The sequence below is a fragment of the Pungitius pungitius genome, chromosome 21 (genome assembly GCF_949316345.1).
Source record: "Pungitius pungitius chromosome 21, fPunPun2.1, whole genome shotgun sequence".
In the NCBI taxonomy this organism is placed as follows: Eukaryota; Metazoa; Chordata; class Actinopteri; order Perciformes; family Gasterosteidae; genus Pungitius; species Pungitius pungitius.
The window spans coordinates 8,490,645-8,515,807 of record NC_084920.1 but is presented as its reverse complement, the minus strand read 5'-3'; the positions used below and the strand labels follow the sequence as shown (position 1 = coordinate 8,515,807).

Genomic DNA, 25,163 nt, shown 5'->3' with positions numbered 1-25,163 from the left:
TCTAGTGTCAGTAGATCACCTGACGGCAGGACAGCAGGAAAAAGTGAAACAAATACTAAGGGAAGAATGTGCTGCATTTTCAAAGGACGATAATGATGTTGGGTGCATCCCATCTTTGCAGTTGAAAATCAGACTGAGTGACACAACTCCGGTAAGACGGACGTACATCTCTGTACCCAAGCCGCTTCACAAGGAGGTGAAAGAGTATCTGGAAGACCTGCTGAATAGAGGATGGATTAAGAAATCCCGGTCCCCATACTCTTCACCCATTGTCTGTGTGCGCAAGAAGGATGGCACTTTGCGTCTGTGCGTGGATTACAGAGAGCTGAATCAAAAATCCATTCCTGATCGTCACCCTATCCCACGAGTACAAGACATGCTAAATAGCCTCAGTGGGAGTGCATGGTTCTCTGTGCTGGACCAGGGCAAGGCTTATCATCAGGGTTTCCTGGAGGAAAGCAGTCAACCACTCACAGCTTTTATTACACCATGGGGTTTGTATGAGTGGGTAAGGATCCCCTTCGGCTTGTCCTCTGCTCCAGCGGAATTCCAGCGCAGTATGGAGGAATGCCTGACAGGTCTCAGAGATGAAACGTCGCAGCCATACTTGGATGACAATCTTGTCCACAGCAAAACCTTCGAAGATCATCTTCAAGATTTGAGAGAGGTGCTGCGCCGTTATCAGACACATGGAGTAAAACTGACCGCAAAAAAATGCGAAGTATTTAAAGACAAAGTCAGATTCTTAGGGAAAATAGTGTCAAAAGATGGCTATTGCATGGATCCGGCAGAAATAGCACCAGTACAGGCATTAAAAGACCGCAAGCCTGAGACTGTAGGAGATTTGAGGAGAATGTTAGGATTTATGTCCTACTACCGCCCATATATTCCTAATTTCTCCCGCATAGCGAAGCCGCTGTACAGTCTGCTGGCGACAGAAACATCGGCAGGTAATAAAGTTCAAGGCACAAACGCAAACCGCGGCAAAGGGAAATCTAAGAAGTCAGACCAGCGACCCTCAAGCCAGCCTATAATCTGGACAGAACTACATCAGCAAGTACTCTGCCAGCTCCTAGAGCATCTGTTGCGTCCACCACTCCTAGGTTACCCCGATTTTGAGAAGCCGTTTGTGCTGCACTGCGATGCCTCTCAGCAGGGGCTTGGTGCTGTACTATACCAGAGGCAGAAAGGCAAGCTGGTTGTCATCGGTTATGGGTCGAGAACACTAACTGCTCCAGAAGCGAATTACCACCTTCATTCGGGAAAATTAGAGTTCTTGGCCATGAAGTGGGCAATCTGTGAGAGATTTAGGGAGTACTTGTACTATGCACCTTCCTTCATTGTCTACACGGACAATAACCCTTTAACTTATGTATTGACAACAGCAAAGTTGAATGCCACAACACACAGGTGGATTGCAGAATTAGCCGACTTTAACTTCTCAATTAAATATCGGCCAGGAAAAGTCAATGGAGATGCTGATGGCTTGTCACGGATGCCGCTGGACATGGAGCAGTACATACAACGATGTACACAGGAAATGGAGCCAAAGGTAATCACAACCATCACCCAAGCACTACAATTGGAATGCGACGAGCATGAGCCCTGGATGTGTCCCGTCACCATCACTGCTGCATGTAATGACGTAGAAAATGACAGAGTAGCTTCTCCAGTAGCAGAATTTTCCATAGAAAAGCTAAAAAGAGCACAAGAAGACGATCCAGTCATTGGCAAGGTGAGAGAGTACGTCATTACCGGGCAGTGGCCTCATCGTGGTGGAAGAGACAGGCGTAATGACGTCTCTGCTCTAGAGAGAGAGAGAAACAAGCTGCATATCGACGAAGATGGTATCCTGTATCGGAAGTTAGCGATTCGAGCTCAATTCGTGTTACCTGCGGCATTCCACCAGTTGATCTATAAGGAGCTACACGAGGAAATGGGGCATCTCGGAGTGGAGCGGACGCTCGGTCTGATCCGAGATCGGTTCTATTGGCCTCATATGCAAAGAGATGTGGAGCACTATGTGACCAATGTATGCAGCTGCCTAAAACGGAAGCGTCCAAACAAGCCAACCAGAGCACCATTGGTTAACATTGTGACGACATATCCTTTCGAGATGGTCTCAATAGACTACCTGCACTTGGAGAGCTGCAAAGGAGGATATGAGTACATCCTAGTGGTGATGGATCACTTCACACGCTTCGCGCAGGCGTATGCGTGCACGAACAAGTCAGCAAAAACTGCAGCTGAAAGAATATTCGGTGACTTTGTGCTCAAGTTTGGATTTCCTGCCAAGTTGCACCACGACCAGGGCCGGGAATTCGAGAATAAGTTATTTTCCAAGCTGGAAGAATACTGTGGCATTCAAGGGTCACATACAACACCTTACCACCCGGCTGGCAATGGTCAGGTGGAGAGGTTTAATCGAACACTCCTTTCCATGCTCAGAAACCTCACAGAAGAAGCTAAGTCAGACTGGAAGACCTCCTTGGCGAAAGTGGTGCATGCGTACAACTGTACGCGTAGTGAAGCAACAGGATATGCCCCCTACTACCTTCTCTATGGTAGAAACCCCAGACTTCCTGTGGACGTGATGTTTGGTCTGAAACCAGCTGACCAGAGCGCTTCTCACAGTGAATATGCAAGTAAGTGGAGAAAGCGAATGCAGGAGGCATACGAGCTGGCATCACAGACAATTCAAAGGGAGAAAAATAGAACTAAGAAACAGTATGATCGAAAGGCTTATGGAGTTGAGCTACAGCCAGGGTGCAGAGTTCTGGTACGGAACTTCAAGGACAGAGGGGGACCCGGAAAGCTCAGATCATATTGGGAGGACAAAATCCATGTGATAACAGAGAGGAAACATAAGGACAGTCCTGTCTATGTTGTAGAGCCTGAGAGAGGCCCAGGAAGGACTAGAGTACTGCACAGAAACCTGTTACTGCCCTGTGACTTTCTGCCAGTGGAAGAGGTTGAACGAGAGCAGATGGAAAGGAGGAAGGTGAAAATCGCTACTAACAAGAAGAAGCAGCAAAGACAGAAGGACCGAGATCGTGACAGTAGTTCAGAGGATGAAAGTGACTGGAGAATTATCACACGACCGGCAAAACCACTGAAACACCGTAGGAGCCAGCTGAGAGCTGAGGCAGAGGAATTCCAGCCACAAGTGACTATCGGAGAACAGGAGCAAAGTGGTCAGGAAGAAGAGTCTCCAGGTGAGGTTGAGGAAGACGGAAGGGAGGCAGAAGTGGAGCACAAAGGAACAGAGGGAGCTGAGCAAGAGGAGTCCTCCACTGAAGCAGAGAAGGTCAACTCCGGACAGGGGGCGTCATCTGATGAAGCAGATGAGAGGGATCTTGAGTTGCCTTCAGCTTCACCCAGAACATATCCTTTTCGACTAAGAAATCCACCCAAAAAACTCACATACAATAGATTAGGTCAACCGTCAGTTATGTATAGACACAAGTGAATAAAAGGAAGAGACTAGGGTTGTTATTGACTATGGTAGACACATGTTCATGAGTGTTAGCTGTTGTTTGAAAATGGTAAAATTGATGCAAGATAATGTGAGTCCAGGTGCGTTGATCAAGTAGTACTAGAATACAGACCCCTTACATGTAGATTAATACTGGAACATGTGTGAAACATAGAGTATTGCATGTGGGTGGGTGTGTTGGGTTATGCAGTAGAAATAAGGTCAAAATCTTTCATTCCAGGATACATAGCCGCATGAATAGCGGACTAGCACTTCAGATATCACCTGGCCAGTGGTGTCTGCTGCTAACACGTGACATAAGAGGGAGATGAATGTTATGTGAATGACTGTTGTTGTGCAGAGAGTATCTTGATAGGATGACTCCCATACCGCCTACTGTCATAGTGCAAGAGTTGTGGACACAAGTACTCTTGGTGAATCTGTAATGTCGGGTTGACATTCATTTTTGGAGGGGAGAGTGTGGGGTCCAGATTGAGTTGCTACAGGAAGTGGACACCCCCCCCTATTGCATTATCTGTTGATTTGATTTTTCTAGTTATGTTTATGGAACCTGCATATGTTTTTGTGCTCGGATTGATTATATATTATACATCTATGTATATATATATATATGATTAGATGAGAACGAGGGGTGCCCACACAGGCACTGAGGTCACCTAACGGGTCCTTGTACAGGAAGGGTAGCGGGAGGTGTTTTTCGCGGGTTTTTGGAGAAACAAGTAAGAGAAGAAGGAAGAAGAGAAAAAAACAAGTGTACCTGTAAACTGGCGCTGGTGCGCACTTCTACCACTGTCCGTTAAGAAATAAAAGATTCATCGAACTCAACGCACGCCTGGATGTCACGTTTGTCCAAGTGTGCTACACATACTTGCCAAAAGAACCGGGGGATGCTAGCGGTCGACGGCCAGGCTTGCACAATCTATTTTTTCTTTACAGCGCCAGTCTCATCTTTTTCCGTTCTAATTGCCGCGCTTGACTTCAAGGTGTAACCTTTATTATTGTTCGGTCTAAAACGGCGCGCCCAGTGACGGATGGTGTTACTTGTCCAAATGACAAGTTAGACCCAGATTAGCTTTCCACATATCCTTACATTTTTACCCGATGGTAACTGTTTTTTTTATTGTTTTTAATTGCATTTATTGTGTCTGGTTTATCTGTTGGTTTTATTACTTATCCGTTTGTGCTATATCTGTGCTGGTTTTACTTTAAAGTGTCTTTGAGTACCATGTTATATTAAAAAAATGTAGTAGTATTATTATTACTGAAGGATTTTGCTGACAAAATGGTATTCTAGCTTAATGCACTATCTGGTATATATATGCATTCCACAATATGTTGTCTGGATTGCATTTATGGTAATATAAATAGTAGATACATGTGAAGAAATGTGTAATGTGGTGTTAAGGAATGCTAACATGTATATTTTAAAATGTCCAGATGCACTCCTGAAACTTTTGCAGAGACCCTCACCTCCTAAAGAAAGCTCAGCTGATCCCCCAGGTCTGAACCTTGTAAGTTTTTATTCATCATAGTTTTGGTGGAAGTAATAGTTTAAGAAGTAGAGTCTATGAATGCATATTAATAAAGCTATAATCTGTAATAGTTCAATACACTCAGAATATGACCTCACACTTCCATTCACTGTAAACGACTTTCAACCTCATTCTCCATTGTTTCATCATTTCAAAGAACTTCACTGATCTGGTTATTCTCGGTGCTTAAATACAGCTGCAGGTGAAGGGACATCTAGGATCACATCTAGCACAGCAGCCAGTAAAGCCACATACATTGAGGTATTTGAGTAAAACACAAAGTAAAATCTCTTTTTCTGTTTAGGTTGTGGATGATCAAGGCTTTAGGGCCTTGGTGTCTCTTTTGGACCCCATCTATGTCCTTCCGTCAAGGCAGACCTTGAAATCTATGGTGGAGGCCAAGTATCACGAGAAGAAGCAGAAGGCCAAAGAAAAGGTCCAGAAGGCTACTGCTGTGGCTTTGACCTCTGATATGTGGACATCCATCCACATGGACTCGTACCTGGCCTTCACTTGCCATTTTGTGGATGAAGAGGACAGGTTGGCTACTGTTTTGCTTTGGGAAGCGGCACACAGCTTCAAATATTGCCTCTGTGAAAGGGTCCATAATGGAGGAATGGGGAATCCCCACATCCAAAGTTATGTGCCTAACTACAGATGGGGCCTCTAACATGACCTTGTGTAGTACCATGATGGAGATCAGGCACAGCCACTGCATTGCACATGCATTGAATTTAGTTGTGAAGAAATCAATGAAATTAACAACTGGTCTGGAGGAGGTCCGCACTAAGGCAAGGGATATTGCCACACACTTTAGAACCAGCACTGTAGCTAGATAGCGCCTTCTCGGTCTTCCGAAGCAAATGGGTGCTCAATGCACAAAACTCATTCAAGAGGTGGAAACAAGATGGAACAGCACCCTGGACACGCTGCAAAGGCTGTATGAGCAGAGAGAGCCAGTGGGTGCAGCCTTAGCCTCTCTGCAAACAGATGTGTCACCACTCACCTCAAACCAATACGCCAGTATTGGTCAGTGCATTGCACTTTTGGCCCCGTTTAAAGAAGCAACAGTCGAGCTTTCTACTGAGAAACACGTGTCTGGATCTAAAATAATTCCCTTGGTTAAGTTGTTGCGCCACACAATTGCAGCCAAGCAAAGGCAGCTGACTGATGAAATGTCCAAAGTTCTGGGAAAGCATTTACTAGGCCTAATGCACGAGAAGCTCGGAAACTATGAACTGGCTGGACAGCATGCTCTGGCCACGCTCCTGGATCCTCGTTTCAAAACAATGGGGTTTTGCAACCCCACAAACCAGAAAAATGCCATAAGAAAACTTACTGCTGAAACAGCCACTGTGATAAGGCAACAATCACCTGATCCTGCACCCTCACATGATGAAACACCATCAACTTTCAGAAGATGCACCTTCAGCGTCTGATTCCTCAGGTAACGACCTACTGTCAATATGTTGTTTATATGTATAATATACATCTTAATACATTCCTATACCATTTCAGGACTGGGGATCTTTTAGACACCCAAGTTCTTGAGAAGAAGACGGTGAGAAGTGCGTCAGCCAATGCCACTGTGGAGACCACCAGATATTTGGCTGAGCCAAACATTCCACGGAGTGAAGACCCGCTGAAATATTGGGTCAAACACAAACATTGTCATCTATTTGTATTGGCACGTAATCTTTTGAGCATCCTTGCCTCATCCGTGCGAGCGTGTTTTTTCTAAGGCGGGGGAAATAGTTTCTGCAAAAAGAAACCGACTCAACCCCAATACTGTGGAGAAAATTGTGTTTCTCAATAAAAATCAATAATAATTTCATGCCCCATCTCATGTGTCCTCAATGTCCTGTCATAACAAACCTGTCCAAAAGCACAATCACTGCCCCACTGACCTTTCCTCTGTAAATCACTTTCCAGATTCAAACAATTCACATAAGTCCCTACAACTGCCATGAAGTGCACATGCAGTAGAAAGTACTTGCTGGTATTTTAAATTATATCGCTTACATATAACTCTATACTACATATATATATCTTCTATTAATTCTTCTGCTAGTATGATCACAAACATACATGCACAAAGGTGCAGAAAGACACATAGATAAGTGTTCCACTTATTCCCAATGTACAGAGAATTGAAATACACAAACAAGGACACAATTCAAACCTGAAAAACAATAGTTTTATTCATATAGGAATCCATGTATTTATTGGTTCAACTTTTCATAATCATGTTTAACCCACAGAGACTAGGCCAAAATACACTGGTAGGCTATTTGAAGCATGCACTACAAGTTTTCAACAGCAAAGGTCATCATAGAGTTTGCGATGCATTGAATGAATGAACCTTTTTCCGATACAATTGGCTGGAAAGCTTCACTTTGACATCACCAAGGACTGGACTAAGGAAGTTAACAGAAAATCACTCTTTCAAGGTAGGCAAAACATACGACGCACTACAGCTTTGATCGCGACTTGAAAATTGGCTTTGGTGTTCGGGCAAGAGTTGAAACACTTTGGCACGACGCAAAGGGAGACGCAAACTATTAAACACATGAGGGTAATTGGGAACAGGTGGACACAATCAAGAATCAGGGAAGACCGGCGGGTGACACAAGAGGAAGGGCAAGTGATCTGAAACCAAAGGGGAGTTAGACTTTCAAAATAAAACAGGAAATGACAAGCCAATAACCCAAGACGAGACAACCTCACAATTAAACACAATTAATTGTGACAATTAAACACCACTGATCTTGTTAAAAGAAAAAAATGATTTAGATGTATTTACTGCTTGTCGTATTCACAAGATCAGTGATAAATCTCAACATATGAACAAGAGAAAAAATCATTCATTGTATTGCATATTGCCATAATGTATCTATATTACTAGATGTACATCAAATGTATGTATTTGCCTTCAGGTGACGGAGCAACAGACACAACCCGCCCTGATTCTGCACTACAGAATACAACAAGTTCTGATATCCACGAGTACGTCAGGGGAGAACCGATTGATCCTGCTGACTTGCCAACCCTGTCTGGCATAGTGGGAACTGAATTAGTTAGTGGAGGACCATATCATACCAATACAGATTTCTCCTTTCCCAAACAACAGGATGGTTGAATTTGCCACTTTTTTTTTTAACCGATTTTAACTATTTATTTTTAGTTCGTTTATATTTATTGTTTATTTCACTTTTGAACTCATAGCACACTTGTATGTCTACATTTTATAGTATTTCAAGTTCTAGATCCGGGCTCTATTCCTAGAAGAGAGCAAAGTATTTCTGCTCGAATTTTTTCTCACAAATCATCTTGCTTTGGATCTGTGTGTATTGTGAACACATGACACTTTGCAGCTGACATTTTAGTGGGGTGAGTCAATATCATTGTGTTCAGGTTATAACCACGCTGATTTATCAAGGCCAGTAGGACTACGGCTGCCTGGGAATGCAGCAAAGACCTTGTAGAACCTGTTAAAACCTTTTTAAAAATGTTCCTCGTCTCTTTTTACATTACAAGAAAATTGTGCAAAAGAAAAAAAGAACTGCTTTATTTGGCAACTCTTTATTTTGTTTTGTAGCCCTGAAGAAAATGCTTTTTTCAGGCAAACTCTTCGACCTTACATGTTTCATGTTTTGAAATACTGCACCCATCATAAATATACAGTATAATGTGGAGTCAGGAGCACCGTGTCAAGATCTGGACAACTTTCTGGGTTGTTTGTTCTTAATACCAATCATATTAGACGGCATATGCTGTATTAACAGGGCAAAATAGCAAATAGTGGCTTAAATAGACAGCCAAAAGAAGACTTGACCCACAGTCTACATCCGGTTGAGGCAATACAGAGAATGCAGGAGATGACAGGGAGTGTCCTCTGGAGGAAACACTCCATAATTCAGGGGGGCCCAAAAGGCAGTGCTAGTAGATAACCGACCATCGATAAAAAAAATGACGTCACATCACACATGCGCGATCGACCACAGGAGCTGACCGAAACTAATGCTACTTACCAATCCTTGATTACTAACGGATACATTTAATTTCATTCAAAAGCAACACTAATCAGTGGTCATCTAGTAATCTAGTAAGGTTATGACCACAAATGTATGGAATGGTTGTGACGGTTCCCTCCTTCTGACAAATGAGAGGCGGGTTACTTATTTATATCGACTGATGGCATGCAGTGCTGTTGTTCTGTCTGCTTAACGCTACTACTCATTCACCCTACTTTAATCATCGCACAGCAAATATTTGATGTATATAATGCTAATGCTAATTTATTTTTTTAATTCAGAAATACAGATAAAAACCTAGAAAAATAAAAAAGCAAACTGGAATATGGACGTAAGAACAAGCAGAAAACCCACTGTATTATAATATAGAATATTAGGGAGCAATCATTTTCTTTATGTCTTGTAATCACTCTAAAGTGTTCTTTGCCGATAATTGCTCACATTGGCTACCGGTCATTCCGGACCAATTCAAGTTGCAGCAAAACCAATGGGTGTATTAAACTGAGCTGGTGAACTATGTCTGCTTTTTTGCTTATAAATTCAACTTTTTGTTCATATGAAAGCACATTTTTTATTTCTTCTTTTTAAGGTTATAGACTGTAATTTTAATGTACAAAATATATTCTTGTTGAGGTGAGAATTCTTATCTGAAAATAGTGTGAACTAGAGTGGATGGAATGAAACATTGCAGTGTCCATCTGTGTGCCCTCACTCTGCTGCTGCGGCTGCTGTTAGTGCACTGATGTGTAAACATCTGCAATTCATGCTCATCAGTATATCTACCATAGCACTCCCTATGCTTATCATGAATGTACTCCAAACTATTTAGGCGTATACGGTCTCTGGGTCAAAAACTCAAAACTGGTGTGCGTATAGTTCAGAGCTTTAGCTGGATAACGCATCCCTAGCTTTGTGTACCTGTGTGGGAGGCAGCAGCAATGAACATCTTATAGTAAATCAATCGTGATGGATCAAAGTGCTGAATGGCTGGTCCTGCTGTATCAGGGTGCGGGAAAAACCTGGGACTTTTTTCCCCTTCTTCTTATCTCCTCCCCTCCAAAACTCCCTTTTTTAATCTTGAAATTCAAACCTCTCACTTATACCAAACATTTGGAGGCATTGTGTGTGTGTGTGTGTGTGTGTGTGTGTGTGTGTGTGTGTGTGTGTGTGTGTGTAAATTGTTCTCTTTCCCAGCAACCGGTTGCAATCTATTGCCGACCCATTTAAATAGACAATTTAATATAACCCTATCACTGATGTTCAGTGCAAATACATTAACTACAGGTTTCTCTTTGACTGTATTTACTTTTATTACAAATAAACAACATCTAATAAATAACAACTTGGTTCTGTTTTCTAGGAGAAAAACATTGGCCGGTTGGCTCCCAAAGTCACCATGGTAGGGACTGCTACTCTTTCCTAAACAGTCAAAGTTGCCTCTATATATTTTTATTACATAAGCCTGTTGATGGTTAAAAGCAGGGTTCGAAATGAGGGGGGTCTGGGGGGGTCCCAGTCCCCCTATAAGTCATTAGGGACCCCCTATAAGAATTTATTTTTAGATTTTGGGGGGTCCCCGACAAATATTTTTAACATTAAAAATGATTGTGAAAATGATAGGTCTTTAGTGACGTTTTATATTTATAACAATAATTAATTTATTTCCTAGCGCGATTTGGCAGCAATCATGGCAGCTAGTAGCATCACAGATTGTTGTTTTGGTCTATGGCGCAGACACGTAGGTTATTGTTGAACGCGGCAAAAACGAAGCCTCACAAAAAGTGGAATCCCTCATGAAAATCCTGTAAGTGCTTCGATTATGTTTATATCTCCATAATAATTGCTTATTAGAGTAAAATATTTGGAGTTGGTGTTCCTATATCAAAGTTGCATTAACTAACTTAGATACCCAGTGTAACGTAATGATTAGAAGAGTGCGTTTGTCAACGTTTCTTGCGGTGTATGAAGCCAAACAACCTGCCAGCTAACAGCAGCACATTCATAAACATATTGCTGAAAATCTACAAAACGCATCACAAATCCATTGCAGCGTTCACGATTGCATAAGTGAGCACTACATCACAACCACGTATGAAAACATGTATTCAAGAAAATATATTTAAAAAAAGATCGGAACGATCAGGATTCGAACCCTGTGGGTCAAAACATCCTTAAGCCAACGAGCCCTCTGCTCTACGCAGTGAGCTATGGAGAGTCACAATTGTAACTGTGCGGATTTAGTTCATGAATTTAAACCATGAAAAACATCCCAAGACCATTATCCCACTTTCAAAATATGACAATATAATTTTGCCTGCAGTATATACAGTAGTGTAGCAAGGTAGTCTTCAGTATTTTTATAGTTACATTTTAGGGGACCCCCCAAGAGTCCTAAGTCATTTCGAACCCTGGTTAATAGTGATAGTTTAAAGTAATGTTCAGGGTTTAAAGAGTGCTTACACCTGGCCTAATTGTAGTGAAATGCCTTTAATTAATCTCTATCTTTCTACATACCTAATCTGTGTATTTTCTCTCTGACATTTAGCCCTCTTACCTGTGTGATAACAGGTCTGCAGTTTGGTTTTGGGGGTGTAGTGGTACACAAAAGTCTAAGTAAAAAAGAGTTGCAGATTTGTTGTAAATTACACTTACTGCAATTGGCTCCACCCAGCTCCATCAAGCATAAAAATACATCTCTATTGCACTCTGATAACCGTGATATAGACATCTTCATTTTTAATTCACACAAATGTACAAACAACAGCTTTGTTTTACAAAGAGCAAAAACAACAACAAATGACAGCAGGTAGCTGTTGTCGTAATAAGATTGATAAGCTGTTATTGAAGAATTAATGACACTATATCTCTGTTCCTGCACACACATTCTTTTCATGCACTTTCTTTAGAGGCCCATATAGGGTATATTTCCTGGATGGTTGAACCTTTAAGCTTTTCCAGAGCAGTCTCAACGGATTGGCGAATGCAGATAGCGCGGTAATGGTTTACTGCCAAAGTAAATAGTTAAGGCTAGAATGTCACTCATTCAGTTCCACACACACAGTTTGGTTCCAATGCATTTATTTTTTTCCGGTGTTGCTGTAGCTTTGTAAGAAACTTAGCCTTGAAGAAAATATTTTCTGTTATGTGCTCTACATACATACATGTCTAGCTGAAAACAACCCAGCCAGACTCTTGCCCTTCAGAATTTATAGTTCTCAGCCTGCATGGCACAATTCTGAGAATACATTAACAATGGTACAGCGCTGGTATTTGGTTCTGGTCTAATCAATGATGTGTAGATGAAGGATTGGCTTTAAGGAAACACTGTAAAGAAATGTACTAGAGTTTTGTGTTCAACCAAAAACCTCATTTTATGAGTAGAATGGGTAGCCTAATTAATGAAAAACTAACCAAACTAGGACACACTGAATGTAAACAAGATATTCTGTACCTCTTGTTTGTTTTAGCAGGCCCACATTGATCATTCATTGTGCCTTAAAACCAAACTTGTCCCATTTCACTCCTCTGTTCAATCCCTGCCCTTTGAAATGTTCTGAAATGTTTCCCTGAAGCTTTTTCTGTGTTACGCGCTTCATTAAAATGAATGTCCTAACTTCTATGGTGCGAAGTCTTCGACTGTATCCGTCTCAATGGAGAGGAGGGCTGGTCTATAAAGGCATGGATAAAGGCAGTTTTGATGATGTTACTTTTTCTATTTTAAGAAGACATCAGATAAATCTGTGCTTATCCTTGCTTAAGATATACGGACCCTCCTCTTCCTCCTCTACCTCTTCCTCTCAAAGGAAGTCTGCTTTTCAACAGCCCACAAATTGACTCGGTTGGTATGCCATTCAACTGTTTGGTGAAATGGCCTTTTCATTTCTATGATGTTACATCCCGTTGAAATGCCCTACTCTTCCACTGGTTGATTTTAAGAACAGTATTACCTTTAAAGCCAGATTCCCCTTTGCTTTATAGTGAGAGAAAAGAGTGATACCAGATGAGCTCTGTTGGAACATCATAAATATAAAATGGATCTGTTATTGTCTTTTAACAAACAGGGTCAGCCTTGACCACAGAGGGTTCACTGTCCATCACGCTTCAAAATGAACGGCAAATGAAGTCCATCTCAACCTCCAGCATTTTGCTGAGACTATTGTGGCACATTTGTTAAGCTACAGAAGCAGTATCATGTCAAGGAACTACTTTGGCCTTTGGTGGCTTGGGACTGATTGTTGAGTTATGAGGTAAAGAGCAATACTTACTGGCAATATAGATAGAAACAGTTTTGACCTAAATTTTATGCACTCATATAAACAATGAAAGCTTTAAATTTGCCGCTCTAGTGATTATTGGACTTATCTATTAATGGATAATCATATCATGAGTAGTTCATTGAAAATACTATTTTCAACCAATTCAAAACGTATGTTCATTGGTACTCGCTCATTAGCAGAGATGAGCTGTTACACTCTAGAAGAACTATAGACGAATCCATGAGCTGTGATTACCAGTTCTAAAATATGTTATGCAAATTAGTCCTGAAAATATGTACTTATATCACCGTCTTCAGTGTCGTCTCGGCTTGGTTTTCAGTGTGCCATTTTCTTTGTTCACATGAAATGCAAGAGAAATGTTACAAATGCAAGTAGTGTGCACATTTTCTGGACTGATGGACAGAGAACTGCGAATGGCTCTCTAATAGATCTGTGGTGTGCTGTGTGGAATCTCGTGGTAAGGGTTATCTTGTGATCACTGGCCCATGTAGCTGTTTCTCTCCTCTTTTACTGATATTTCCAAAACAGCCTTCTTTTGCCTCTGCTCGCCCTTTTTAACATAGAAAGTGTGGTCACCTGTGAGGCATGAAGAAAAGATTCTTAGAATGAATAAGTCCTTTTGGGAAAAGACAGGTTAAAGGTTAAATGCAACAAAAGTGTCCTCCCGGTTTTTGGTCCCTGGTTCCTTGTCTTGTCTGGACAGAGCAAAGTGTAAACTCAACCCCACCTTCCTGATGATGGTCCCAATTAAATAAATTTGAGCTTTGTGATTACACTATGACGAAAAGTAGAGTCCAAGGGAGGTGAATACCTATGCAAGGTCCTCACTGTATATTTGGGAAGGGTTTATTCAAGCAAGGATTTACATTTTTAGAAAAGAACAGAGATGCAAAGTTGCTAAATAAAACATGACATTCACACCGAAATTGAATTTGCGGTTAGTAGTAGTAGTAGTAGTAGTAGCTACTTTTTCAACATTTGTTGGAAATGTTTGTCTCTATTGTAAACACACCATCTCTGTTGAATGCAAGATCAGCAACTAAAAGCTTTTGCATCTCTTTTTACAAACAAATATATCTAAACTGACATTTACATGTACAAAAATGCTGTTCATAACATATATTCAAGAAATAGTCTGTAATCACCATGAATTCTCCGCTTGCTAGCTCCGGCTACTCAAGTAGGGTGCTAACGTGAGCATGTCCGCTCGGATGGCTGATAGAAAAGTGCAGTTTTTTCTTCTTTGAAATTGTAAACAAAGCGGCTGTCAGTTAGTGCTCTCGCTACCATGGACCATTTGCCCGGACTGCCGCCACACTAGTAGGGAGATTTCACCCAGATTAATGGAAGGTCCTAGTGATTGAAGTGCTCTTGCTCCCCTCTCATTATTGCGGACCATATTCCTGTCCTATCCCCATGTCAGCAGTGTGCCCTCGCTCCAGCTAACTGGTGAGTATCGGCTATCTATAGCGGCCATCCTGGTGAAGGGAGCACTCTCACTCCCAGTGGACCTAGTTTTTGTGTCCGTTTCTGAGTTTTACATGAGTGTGTAATGGGTTTTCTTAGAGTGAGGCAGAGTGGAGGGGTGTCAGGGTTCAGTAAAAAACTTTAGCTTTTACTGCCACAATATATTAACTTTTCAGGCTTCATTTCTAGAAAAAAACAATGCCGTGCTTGTGCTGGTCGGACTCATAGAGTATGGAAACCCACAGTTATTTACTTTTTGTGTGAGGAGGCCGATAGTGAGACAAAGTCTGTCCCGCGCCCCATAAGCTTCAATATAAATCTGCCGACATTTTTCAAAAAAACCCCAGAAGGTACATGTTTTGTAAACTGTTGATTGAGCAGTTTTAAAACACATAGAAACATGAAACCTACACTCATGCGTTCGGTAGAGTCTTGTGTCTCTCATAATCACATTATTTTTTGGCTTTCCCAAATAGTTTTGCTCCAGAAAGCATTTGTTTGAGGTGTGGATTCTCAGTAACCTGACTGCACCTGCTCCGTTGTCACGGCAACTAGCTGGGGCTCTGTCTGTGACTCACAGGTGATCCATATTAGCCGATTAGTGCAGCCTGACATGACCTCCTTTTTTTTTGGCCGTCCTCCAATCAGAGGGTTGGCGGTCTGATCCCAGGCCCGGCTAACCTGCATGTCAATGTGTCCTTGGGCAAGACACTTAACCCCAGCATTGCTCCTCTAGCTGTGACTACAGTGTGTGAATGTTACTGATGGGCCAGTGCCACTGTGTATGGTAGGTCCTGTCATTAGTGTATGAATGGGTGAATGTTATGTAGTGTTAAAGCGCTTTGAGTGGTCAGACGAGAAGAGCGCTATACATATCTATTTTACAAAGTCCATTTAGTTTGAATAACAAACATTCTGTCTCCCACCCAATTCCATTATTTCAAAATAAAAGCCTCAACCATAGGTACACCACAATTGCTTTGAAATACTAGTGAAACTAGTACTTACTTCTTCTAATGCTAGTACCACAATTACAACTATAACTAGTACTAATAACCTTATATTATATATTTTTTAATTCTCAGATTTTCCTATTTCTATTCTTTCAGCAATGTTTAAATTAATTTCAGCTTTTATTATTTCGGTATTTTCAAATTCATAGAAGCTTCTCCCATTTCTGTCTTTTGGCAAATCTTTCAAGTTCATTTCAGCTTTTCTCATTTCTGTATTTTCAGCAATTTTTCAATGTATTTCAGCTTTTTTAATTCTTTCAGCAATGTTTAGAATAATTTCAGCTTGTTTCATTTCTGTACTTTAAGCAACTTTTTAAAATTAATTTCAGCTTTCTGCATTCCAATGCATTTTCAGCAGGAAATGCATTTTCTAGTTGCTTTTTGTCATTGCAGGTACTCATCAGCACAACTATGACCATGTGGCTTTTGGTAGCCCAAGCCTTAGAAATGGTAAGATAAACTTCAATTAATTGCTGTGTTCAGTGTTGGAGATGAAACCTGGACTGGAACATTAGCTTGAATTTAGTCTTTGACATGGATGAGTGAAAGGGCTCTTGACACGGTCCTCTTTTGAATTTGTCATATCACATTCCATTATCTTAATGGAAAATAAGACTTTTTGTTGACAATTAAATCGTAGCAGTATCAATTAGTTATGAATATTTTTCTGTAAGTGGGATCAGACTTAAGTTGCAGGCTTTCCCTGTGTGAAGGAAATACAATTGATGTGCCAAGTTAACTTGCTGTCGAGGTCATTCAGTCATCTTGTGTGGAGCACCACCGTGAATCGTTTCTTGTTACTGATGTCATGCAGCTGTTAGAGTTCTCATGAGCAAGCCGGGGCTCGCCTGAGGTCTTGGAATAGCAGATGTGAAGAGTAGAGGTTGAATAAGGATGCAAGGTGATGGCTGGAGAGAGGAAAGACATAGATGAAAGAAAAGCGGCCATAAGCTGAATATTCACTGCTTTCTGTATTTATGAAATCACTCTGATCTTGGCATTTGATTTATATTGTTTGTTTCATCCCCAAATTTAAAAAAGGACTTGCTTGGCCTCAGACATTCAGGAGGCTAAGCTTGAATGCTACTGAAAGAATGTCCCCTGTTTCTGTACAGAAATGATCATGTGGTCCAAAACACACACACACAGCAATAAGCAAATTGCAAGATGGTCTTTGTAGGTTCTGTTGTTATCATTATGTTTCTAAAATCTTTATTTTTTTACTTGGGTTGGTAGCTCACCGATCAATGAGACGTGGTAAGTCGTACATAAAACCTAATCAAAAATCATTCATCTTATTCCAGCACACATTGTGTACACAAGCACACCAAAACAACCCATTTGTTTGTGGCATCCTGTCTTATATTAGAATTGGTGTGTTTTCAGACCTGATTTAAGTAGCTTTTCCTCATGATTCTTTGTTTGGAAAAATACAATATTTTTAGTTTGTCGTATGGGGGAATAAATTACAATCTGTCACCCATGAAAGTACGTCTAGAAGTTTAAGTGAAATGTGTATAAAAGTCAAATTTGTATTCTAATACAGTTTGTGATTACAAGCAAATCCCACAAAGTCTCGTGATTTGTAACCAATTGGCTTTAGGTGATCCAGTACAGCTGACTAAACAAATGACAAATAGTGAGAAAACTAATTTTTAGTAGGGACGTAGGAAAAGCCCCTTCTAAAGCAATTGGTTTGACATACTACTTGCTTCAGGAGTGCGCTTTCTATAGTTTGACTCAGGAAGATGTTCTGGATCATTGAAAATCTTGGCATCGTAAATTAGGCAAAAGACATTTACATTGCTATTTCTAATAAAAACAACAAAAGATGTCGTGGTGTTGGAAGAAGATTACAGAGTTGTCCATCACAACAGAAATATTTCTCTGCAACAACATCTTTTAAAAGGACATTTCTTTAACAAATGTTACTTTCATAGATCATTTTAGTTGGCCTATAGAATGAAAAGCACTTTAAATTGACTTCTTTTGTTAGTTGTCATGACCAGTGGTGGAAAGTAACAAATTACATTTACTCGCGTTACTGTAATTGACTCGTAGTGTACTTCTACTTTTTAAAGTATTTCTTTAAATCTGTAATTTTACTTTTACTTAAGTATTTTTTGTTTGAAGTATTGTACTTCGCTGCATTTTAAATCATATCTGTTACTGAGTAAAAAAAAATGCAAAGAAAAAAAAAAGCCAAGGAAAAAAAAAATCGCGTTACTGCACTGATTGAGTGATGAGCGGGAGAACGAACGCGCTAAACAAGAATGATGGAGACGGACAAAACAGATGCAAACCCAGCTGAAATCGAATGAAAATACGAAGCGTAGCTGCTACACCGGAAGTACGTCGATTTTCACAGTAAGAATCGACGCAACCGCCTGTAATTACAGCGGTTACCAGGGTAATAAGAGGAGAAAAGTTCATTAACGGATATAAATAAATAATCCTGGTCTGACGGGATGTGTTAGCAGCAGTAGTTGACTACACTCGCTGCTCTTGGCTCTAATATTTATTGTCCACGTATTGTTTTGCTTCAGTGAGCAGAGCAGAGACAGTTTAAGGAGATCGCAGAGTAAACGGTCCGCCACTGGAGTGCATACGTCCCGACGTCAGTGAACCGTCGGTCGGACCGCCAGTAGTAATGTTTAAAATGATCTGCACTAAAATCGTCTATCTCTTTTATTTTAATTTTATTATTTTTGCTATTACACTTCAATTTTTAAAGGTCTTCCTTCAATTAAAAACAACTAGATTGAGATTTATTTTCCCTTGTCTTTTTTTAACTACACTATAATCCCGCACCCCACCCAGCTGTTAAAAAAGTAACTCAGTAACTTTTATTCTGAGTACATTTTTAATGAGCTACTTTTTACTTTTACTTGAGTACATTTTTGGACTGGTAACTTTACTTGTACTTCAGTAAAATGTTACTTAAGTAACAGTACTTTTGCTTGAGTACAACATTTTGTTACTCTTTCCACCTCTGGTCATGACAAACATTAATTGATCGGAGACTGCCATGAGAAGATAAGGGAACCCCTCATTCCATTGGGTGTCAGGCAGAATGACTGAAGAAAAGCAGAATTATGATTAAGTCTGATTATCAGAATAGGTTTGTATGAGTCTTGTTGTAGGAACGATAAGAATGCACGCACCCCCTGCCACGTGCTACGAGCAATATTTATTACTGAGATCAATAGCTGTTGTCGTTGAATTAGTTGGCAACAAGAAAATTATTGAGAAATAAAGACTTCTTGAGTCAGGTCTGTGTGGTTGTAATGTCCATTGTAATGAAGCAGTGAAAAGTGTGTTTCGTTGCGATAGCTAACCGCATGCCACAGTATAATCCCCCTTACTGATGCAGCGTGGCAGACAGTCCAATCACTGATCTTTCACATCCTTAACTCCCTGCCTGCAGCTCCCAGGACCTCCTCCTGCTACCCTTCTGTAATACTGTTAACGTTTCACCCCTTGTTTCATTCCTAATATTACTTGTAGTTGAGTCTTTTTCTTTTTAGATAATCTTATTTCCACATTTTCTCTTTTACTTCTCTCGGCCCTGCAGCAGTTACTAAATTTGTATCGGCCTATAGGAGGCTGGTGTGTTGCCACACCCATGTACAATGCTTGTCAGACTCATAGCCCACTGGGGAAAGCATGATAGAGCCGAAGTGAGGAAAAAATGAGAGAGGGGAATATTGGCCGGACAACAGAATTGAGGAGCAATGGAATGGGTGGCAGCCTGGTATGAAAGATAAGATTGATGTAGCAGGGAAGGCAGCAGTGAATGACCAGTGTCGGTGGATGTAAGTGTGCCTGTGTGAGAAAGGGAGATAAAGCATAGAGGAAAAATAAAAAAGGGCTTTGGTCCAGTCATCCCTGTGGATTTAACTGGCATCATATCACTTCAAATCAACGACAGGCAATTGCACCCTGCCTGCCTTACACAAGCGGGTCACTCTGCAGAACACACCTGTTTGCTGTGTCTTATATTTTTTTCCTTTTTTTTTTTGAACCACTGTTTTAATCCGTCAAAACACAACGTCACCTGTTAGGTCTGTCCAACAACAAAGTTTCATTTTGAATTTAGTTTTAGGCTAAAAATGATGTTTGTTTATGCTTGATCTTTTATATTAGCAAAACAGAGTAAAAAACCTTCAGTTGGCAGGATTCTTGTTTTTACTTTGTTGTTAGCATGTTTTTACTCTGACATTTTTAATTAATAATGTAAATAAACTGTATTATAATTAATGAGGGGATATTTAGTTGCGAAATAATCTCATTCATTTTGACGTGTAATTCATTCAAACTAGAACCGAGCCACCTGTTGTAAAATGTTCATTTTGGGGTTCCTCTGCAGCCTCACTTGATTGACACAATAACTTTTTTATTATATTTTTACAATAACTTTAACAACCGAACAGTATCTCGATCCAAAATGTTTCCATGTAATCTGCTAAACCCCATACTGTATCAGTTACATGTCATGATTTTCTATTGTTAGTGAAGAGAAAAGCAAGACGCTAGTTTACTCAAGGGACCAGAGAGACATTTTGGTGATGTTCAGAGTGAGCACGACTTTGAAGAGTGGTGAATATTTTATTTCATTTGAATAAAAAGTGGCAGGGCTAAACATTAATACTGTAAGGATTAAACATGTTGGTAATGGGTAAGCCTAATGTCCTTTTAGAAGATAAAGCATTCATTTTTTATATCTGACTGGTATTTTTTAGTTGTAATGAAATTATCTTAATGATTCGTCATAGGATTTAAGCAATCTACTTAATAGTTCTGAAATAGGTTGCCTAGTGTTTAGCGCAAATAACAAGCGCTACAGAACAAGCGCTTCATAACAAACATGACTGATGAAATGTTTGTTTGGTTATAACAAAGTTAACGTGTTATGTTTGTTATGAACTAAATTTCTCCTCAGGTTGTTACAACTCTAGAAATATGACCAAGGACATGTCCTATGTCCTCGATGATGAGCTACAGCCCCAAAAACCACAATGATTTATTTAAATCTTAGTTCTCATTACATTTTGGTCTCTGTATTTTAAATAATTTAAACCTGAAGTCCTTAATTCCTATCCCTGAAATTTCTCATTACCTTCTTACACCAGTTTTTTTTACCTGACATTTGTATAGATCATCTCTGCCTTCAGGAATTATTTGTAGCACTAAAGGTCCAGCTAAAATTCTTACCCTCTCTACCTCAACAGGTGGTCTTCCATAATGGAGAGGGGGGGGTGTAGGATTAAGGGAAGGCAGCCTTCCCATTTTCTCTCTTCCCTCTTCTGTGTCTCTATATGTATGTTTCTCTAGAAAACGATCGGATAAGCGGCATCCTGACTTCGCAGACGGAGCCCTACGACCTGTCTTTCTCACGCTCCTTCCAGAGCCTGTCACACTTACCTCCCTCCTATGAGGCAGCCGTCAAAGCCGACCTCAACCGGTTCTCATCTCTGAAGAAACTCAGTAGGTCCAAGTTAACTGCACTAATGCAATATTAGGCTCCCTGCGCCGATGCCCTGCATGACAAAAACCCTTGCATTAAGTCTGCTTTCCTGACTCCTGACTGGGACTTACTCTGATCCTTCATCCCCAGGAACTATGAGTCATTGATATGCCATACTCCACTTCTCTCCACTTAAAGGCAGCAACTATAGGTCCTGTTGGAATGTATAAGTACATTCATCCGCCTCTTGCCCCTGGCTGCATAACGAGGTCTCAACTCATGATATTCTGAGTGAAATGCAAAAATTCCTTCAGGTTTGAAATTTCGTCATGACTGCTCCGCTTCAAAGAAAAACACTGACATGCAGTCAAAATGAAGGAAGACAAGGGCTCGCTCTGGGGCTTTCACTCATAGCTGCCAGGCAACGTTTTGAACTATCAAAACCGGTTTGTACGATGCAGAGTTGTTTATTAGTCCTCAGCCGCATTGGTCAAAAATACATTAAAACATTACCATCATTTTTTGTGCCTAATTCATTTGAAAGTTTAGGCTGTAAAACAAATCAATTTAATGAAATAGACAAGAGTTGAAATAGATTTAGTCTTCCCAACTTCCTCTATGCTTACAGCAAATGATTAATCAAGAATCAGGAAACATTTATTGCCATAATATGTGACAAACATGGAATTTGACTTGGCAGTTGTGCATGAAAGCAGACAGTAAGACAACAGACAACATAGTGCATGAATAAGATAACAAATATAATAGAATATAATGCTATGGGTTAGTTAAGTTAAAAATAAAAGTAAAGTGCACCAGTCAACAGAAAGTGACAAGTGAAAGAGACAAAGTATATATATATGTGGATTGTGAAGAGTCAGTCGGGGGGACCCGGGCTCTGTTGATGAGCCCGACTGCCGAAGGGAAGAAACTATTAGTGTGGCAGGGCACAAACAGTTTTTGTCCGGGGTGAGAAGGGTCGGCTACAATCTTTCTAGCTTGCTTCAGTGTCCTGGAAGCAAACAAGTCTTGAAGAGACGGCAGAATGCAGCCAATCACTCTCTCTGCAGAGCGGATGACATACTGCAGCCTGCCCTTGTTCTTTGGCTGTGGCTGCAGCGTACCACACGGTGATGAAGGAGCAGAGGATGGACTTGATGATGGTCGTGTAGAAGTGCACCATCATAGTCTTTGGCAGGTTGAATTTCTTCAGCTGCCTCAGGAAGAACATCCTCTGCTGAGCCTTTTTGGTGATGGAGCTGATGTTCAGCGCCCACTTGAGGTCCTGGATGATGATGGAGCCCAGGAAACGGAAGGAACCCACAGTGGTGACGGGGGAGTCACACATGGTGGGGGGGGAAGGTGGGGCAGCGTACTTCCTGACGTCCACAACCATCTCCACTGTCTTCAAGGGATTGAGCTACAGGTTGGCTACACCAGGTCACCAGATGGTCAGACTCCCACCTGTAGGAGGACTCATCCCCACCAGAGAAAAAAGCAATGCAGTATCATTTTGTTGCTAAACTAATATCTGCACATTGACAGATCATGTTGAATACTGCTGAGGGAAGATAGAGCAGGTCGGGATAATGAAAGGAAAGACAAGTCACGATTTGGGTTTACTTTCTTTTTTATTTTGTAGTTTCATGCCTCTTGTGTCCCTGAGTTAACTTCACTTCCTGCCTTGTCCTGTCATCCACTGAGATTTTCTGCAGTGTCCATGATGGTTTGCACCTCTCTTAAGCCCTGTTTGTCTTGTGTCCCTTGTTGCGTCATTGTATGTAAGTACGTCTGTTTGTGCATGTGTTGTTGCATGCACTTAATGTTACTTTCACTCTTACACACTTTTGACTAATTACTTTACTGTTGTCTTTGGGATATGCCTCAAAATTCATGTTGAATCTGTTGGTACAAAAGAATGTAACAACAATAAAACATATACATACATAACATCTAAAGAATGTTAAGACAGTTCTTGTGACGTGTGACGTGAGAATGATTCAATAATGCTTTCCAGCATGTAGATATGAAGTGTCTGTGTGCTTCCCTCCTTATCCCTACGATATGATGTTTATAGACTTTACGTAACCTTTTAAAAGTTTTCCTCCACAGCAGGAGCAGCCTGGAGAATCCCTATGAAGCCTGGATGTGTGGATGTCTAGCATGTAATACGATCGGATTGTTCCTGTCGCTCTGTTTTCTACTTACACTGGACAGGTGTAAGATGGGTCTGGCAACATTATTATCTGCATCTTGCGCAATATTCTCAAATCCAACTTCAGACAAGGGGTTGTGTTAAAAAACTACTAACGTTTTCTCTCACGAGCACTCATCTCTTCACCGCTTCTGTTTTGTATTCCTATCCCTATGCAGCAGATAAGGATGTAGACGACTATTACACTCGAAAGCGACACCTACCCGATCTAGCAGCAAGAGGAACTCTTCCGTTGCATGTTCTCAAAATTGGTCAAGACCAGGTGGGTAAATAAATGCTTGAGTTAAGTGTATAAACCTAAAAGTTAATGTTTTTTGCTTTTACATTTATAATTTATCTAGCGCTTTTCTCCAAAGCGACTTGCAATAAGTGCATTCAATCAAGAGGGAGCAGAACCAAAACAACAAACTGCGCTGTTGAAGCCGAACTTAAACAGCGCTATGAGTAAATGCCATCGCAGGTGCTAACCTAGTCTAGGTATAGTCCGTAGAAGTGTGGTTTCGGTTCGCCGCGGAAGCTGTCCAAGCTTTTTGCTTTCCAGATGTCATTGGGGAGCTCATTCCACCATTTAGGAGCCAGGACCGCAAACATATTGGATTTTGTGTTTAGCTCTCTGTGAGGGAGCAACAAGCAGATTGGCAGATGCAAAGCGGAGTGAGCAGCAGGGACTTGACAATTTACCATGTTGTGGATGTAGATCTGATGTTTTTCCGCACGGAAGGCAAGTACCAATGTTTTGAAACTGTCGTGGGCAGCCACTAATAGCCCCCTAGTGTGGGTGAATTTAGCTGCTACATTCTGGATGAGCTGCAGAGGTCTGATGGCAGTAGACCTACAAGGAGGGAGTTACAATTGTCAAGGCGTGAGGTTACCATAACCTGCGTCCTCTTCAATTCATTTAAATTATATTGCCCAAAATTACAAATTTGCCTCAAAGGGCTTTAAAGTCTATACACATGCAACATCCTCTGTCCTGAAACCCTCACATTGGCACAGGAAAAACTCCCCAAAAGATGAAAAACCCTTCCATGAGGGGAAAAAAAGGAAGAAACCTTAGGGAGAACGTCAGAGGAGGGATCCCTCTCCCGGGATGGACAGACGGAAAAGGATGTCATGTGTACAGAATGAACAATGTAAAAGATGTACAATACAAATAATTCCAAGTAGCAGGTCAGGTGTACGGCAGGACCACCGCAGGGGCAACCAGCATCAGATCGATAGAACCACCATCCACAGAAGCTTCTGTGGGGAGGGAAAGCACAAAGATGTTGGTTTATGATGACAGTAATATGAATCAAACACAATGATGATGATGGCATCAGCAGGTGTCAGCAGGACTATGCCAGGAGTCAGGACCAGGGTCCAGACGGAACTACAATCTACAAGACCAGCGCAGCTGCCTTGTAGGGCAATACGGTGTTACAAGCTCTGTAAGATAAGACGGTGCCTCACCAGCAAGTGCCTTGTAGGTGAGAAGTTAATATAGGAGTAATATGATCCCTTTTCTTAGTTCTTGTTAATACACGTGCTGATTTTCGATATATTACGTAGATGAAAAAAGGCGGTCCTTGAAGTCTTCTTTATATGAGAGTTGAAGGACATATCCTGGTTGAAGAGAGAAGATTGTTGACGGGCGACTCTATACTAGAGCAATTCCATCCA

General features: G+C 41.0%; 1 protein-coding gene and 1 long non-coding RNA gene across 8 annotated transcripts in view; both read left to right on the top strand.

Annotated features, from left to right (window-relative positions):
• LOC119212835 (protein shisa-6-like) overlaps positions 1 to 25,163 on the top strand; it is a 59,610-nt gene that overhangs the window by 30,884 nt on the left and 3,563 nt on the right. Inside the window, exons 5-8 of one of the 7 annotated variants that reach the window (XM_037463646.2) lie at positions 16,213 to 16,269; positions 17,056 to 17,076; positions 21,154 to 21,306; positions 23,663 to 23,763. In XM_037463646.2, the coding sequence (XP_037319543.2) occupies positions 16,213 to 16,269; positions 17,056 to 17,076; positions 21,154 to 21,306; positions 23,663 to 23,763 (332 nt within the window). Of the gene's footprint in view, positions 1 to 16,212; positions 16,270 to 17,055; positions 17,077 to 21,153; positions 21,307 to 23,659; positions 23,764 to 25,163 lie in introns of all 7 variants that reach the window. The other 6 variants (XM_037463645.2, XM_037463647.2, XM_037463649.2 and 3 more) reach the window with 6 other exon arrangements.
• Positions 4,769 to 6,945, top strand: LOC119212838 (uncharacterized). Its single transcript, XR_005119846.2, has 3 exons — positions 4,769 to 5,007; positions 5,333 to 6,475; positions 6,547 to 6,945. It is a non-coding gene; the product is annotated as an uncharacterized LOC119212838 (long non-coding RNA).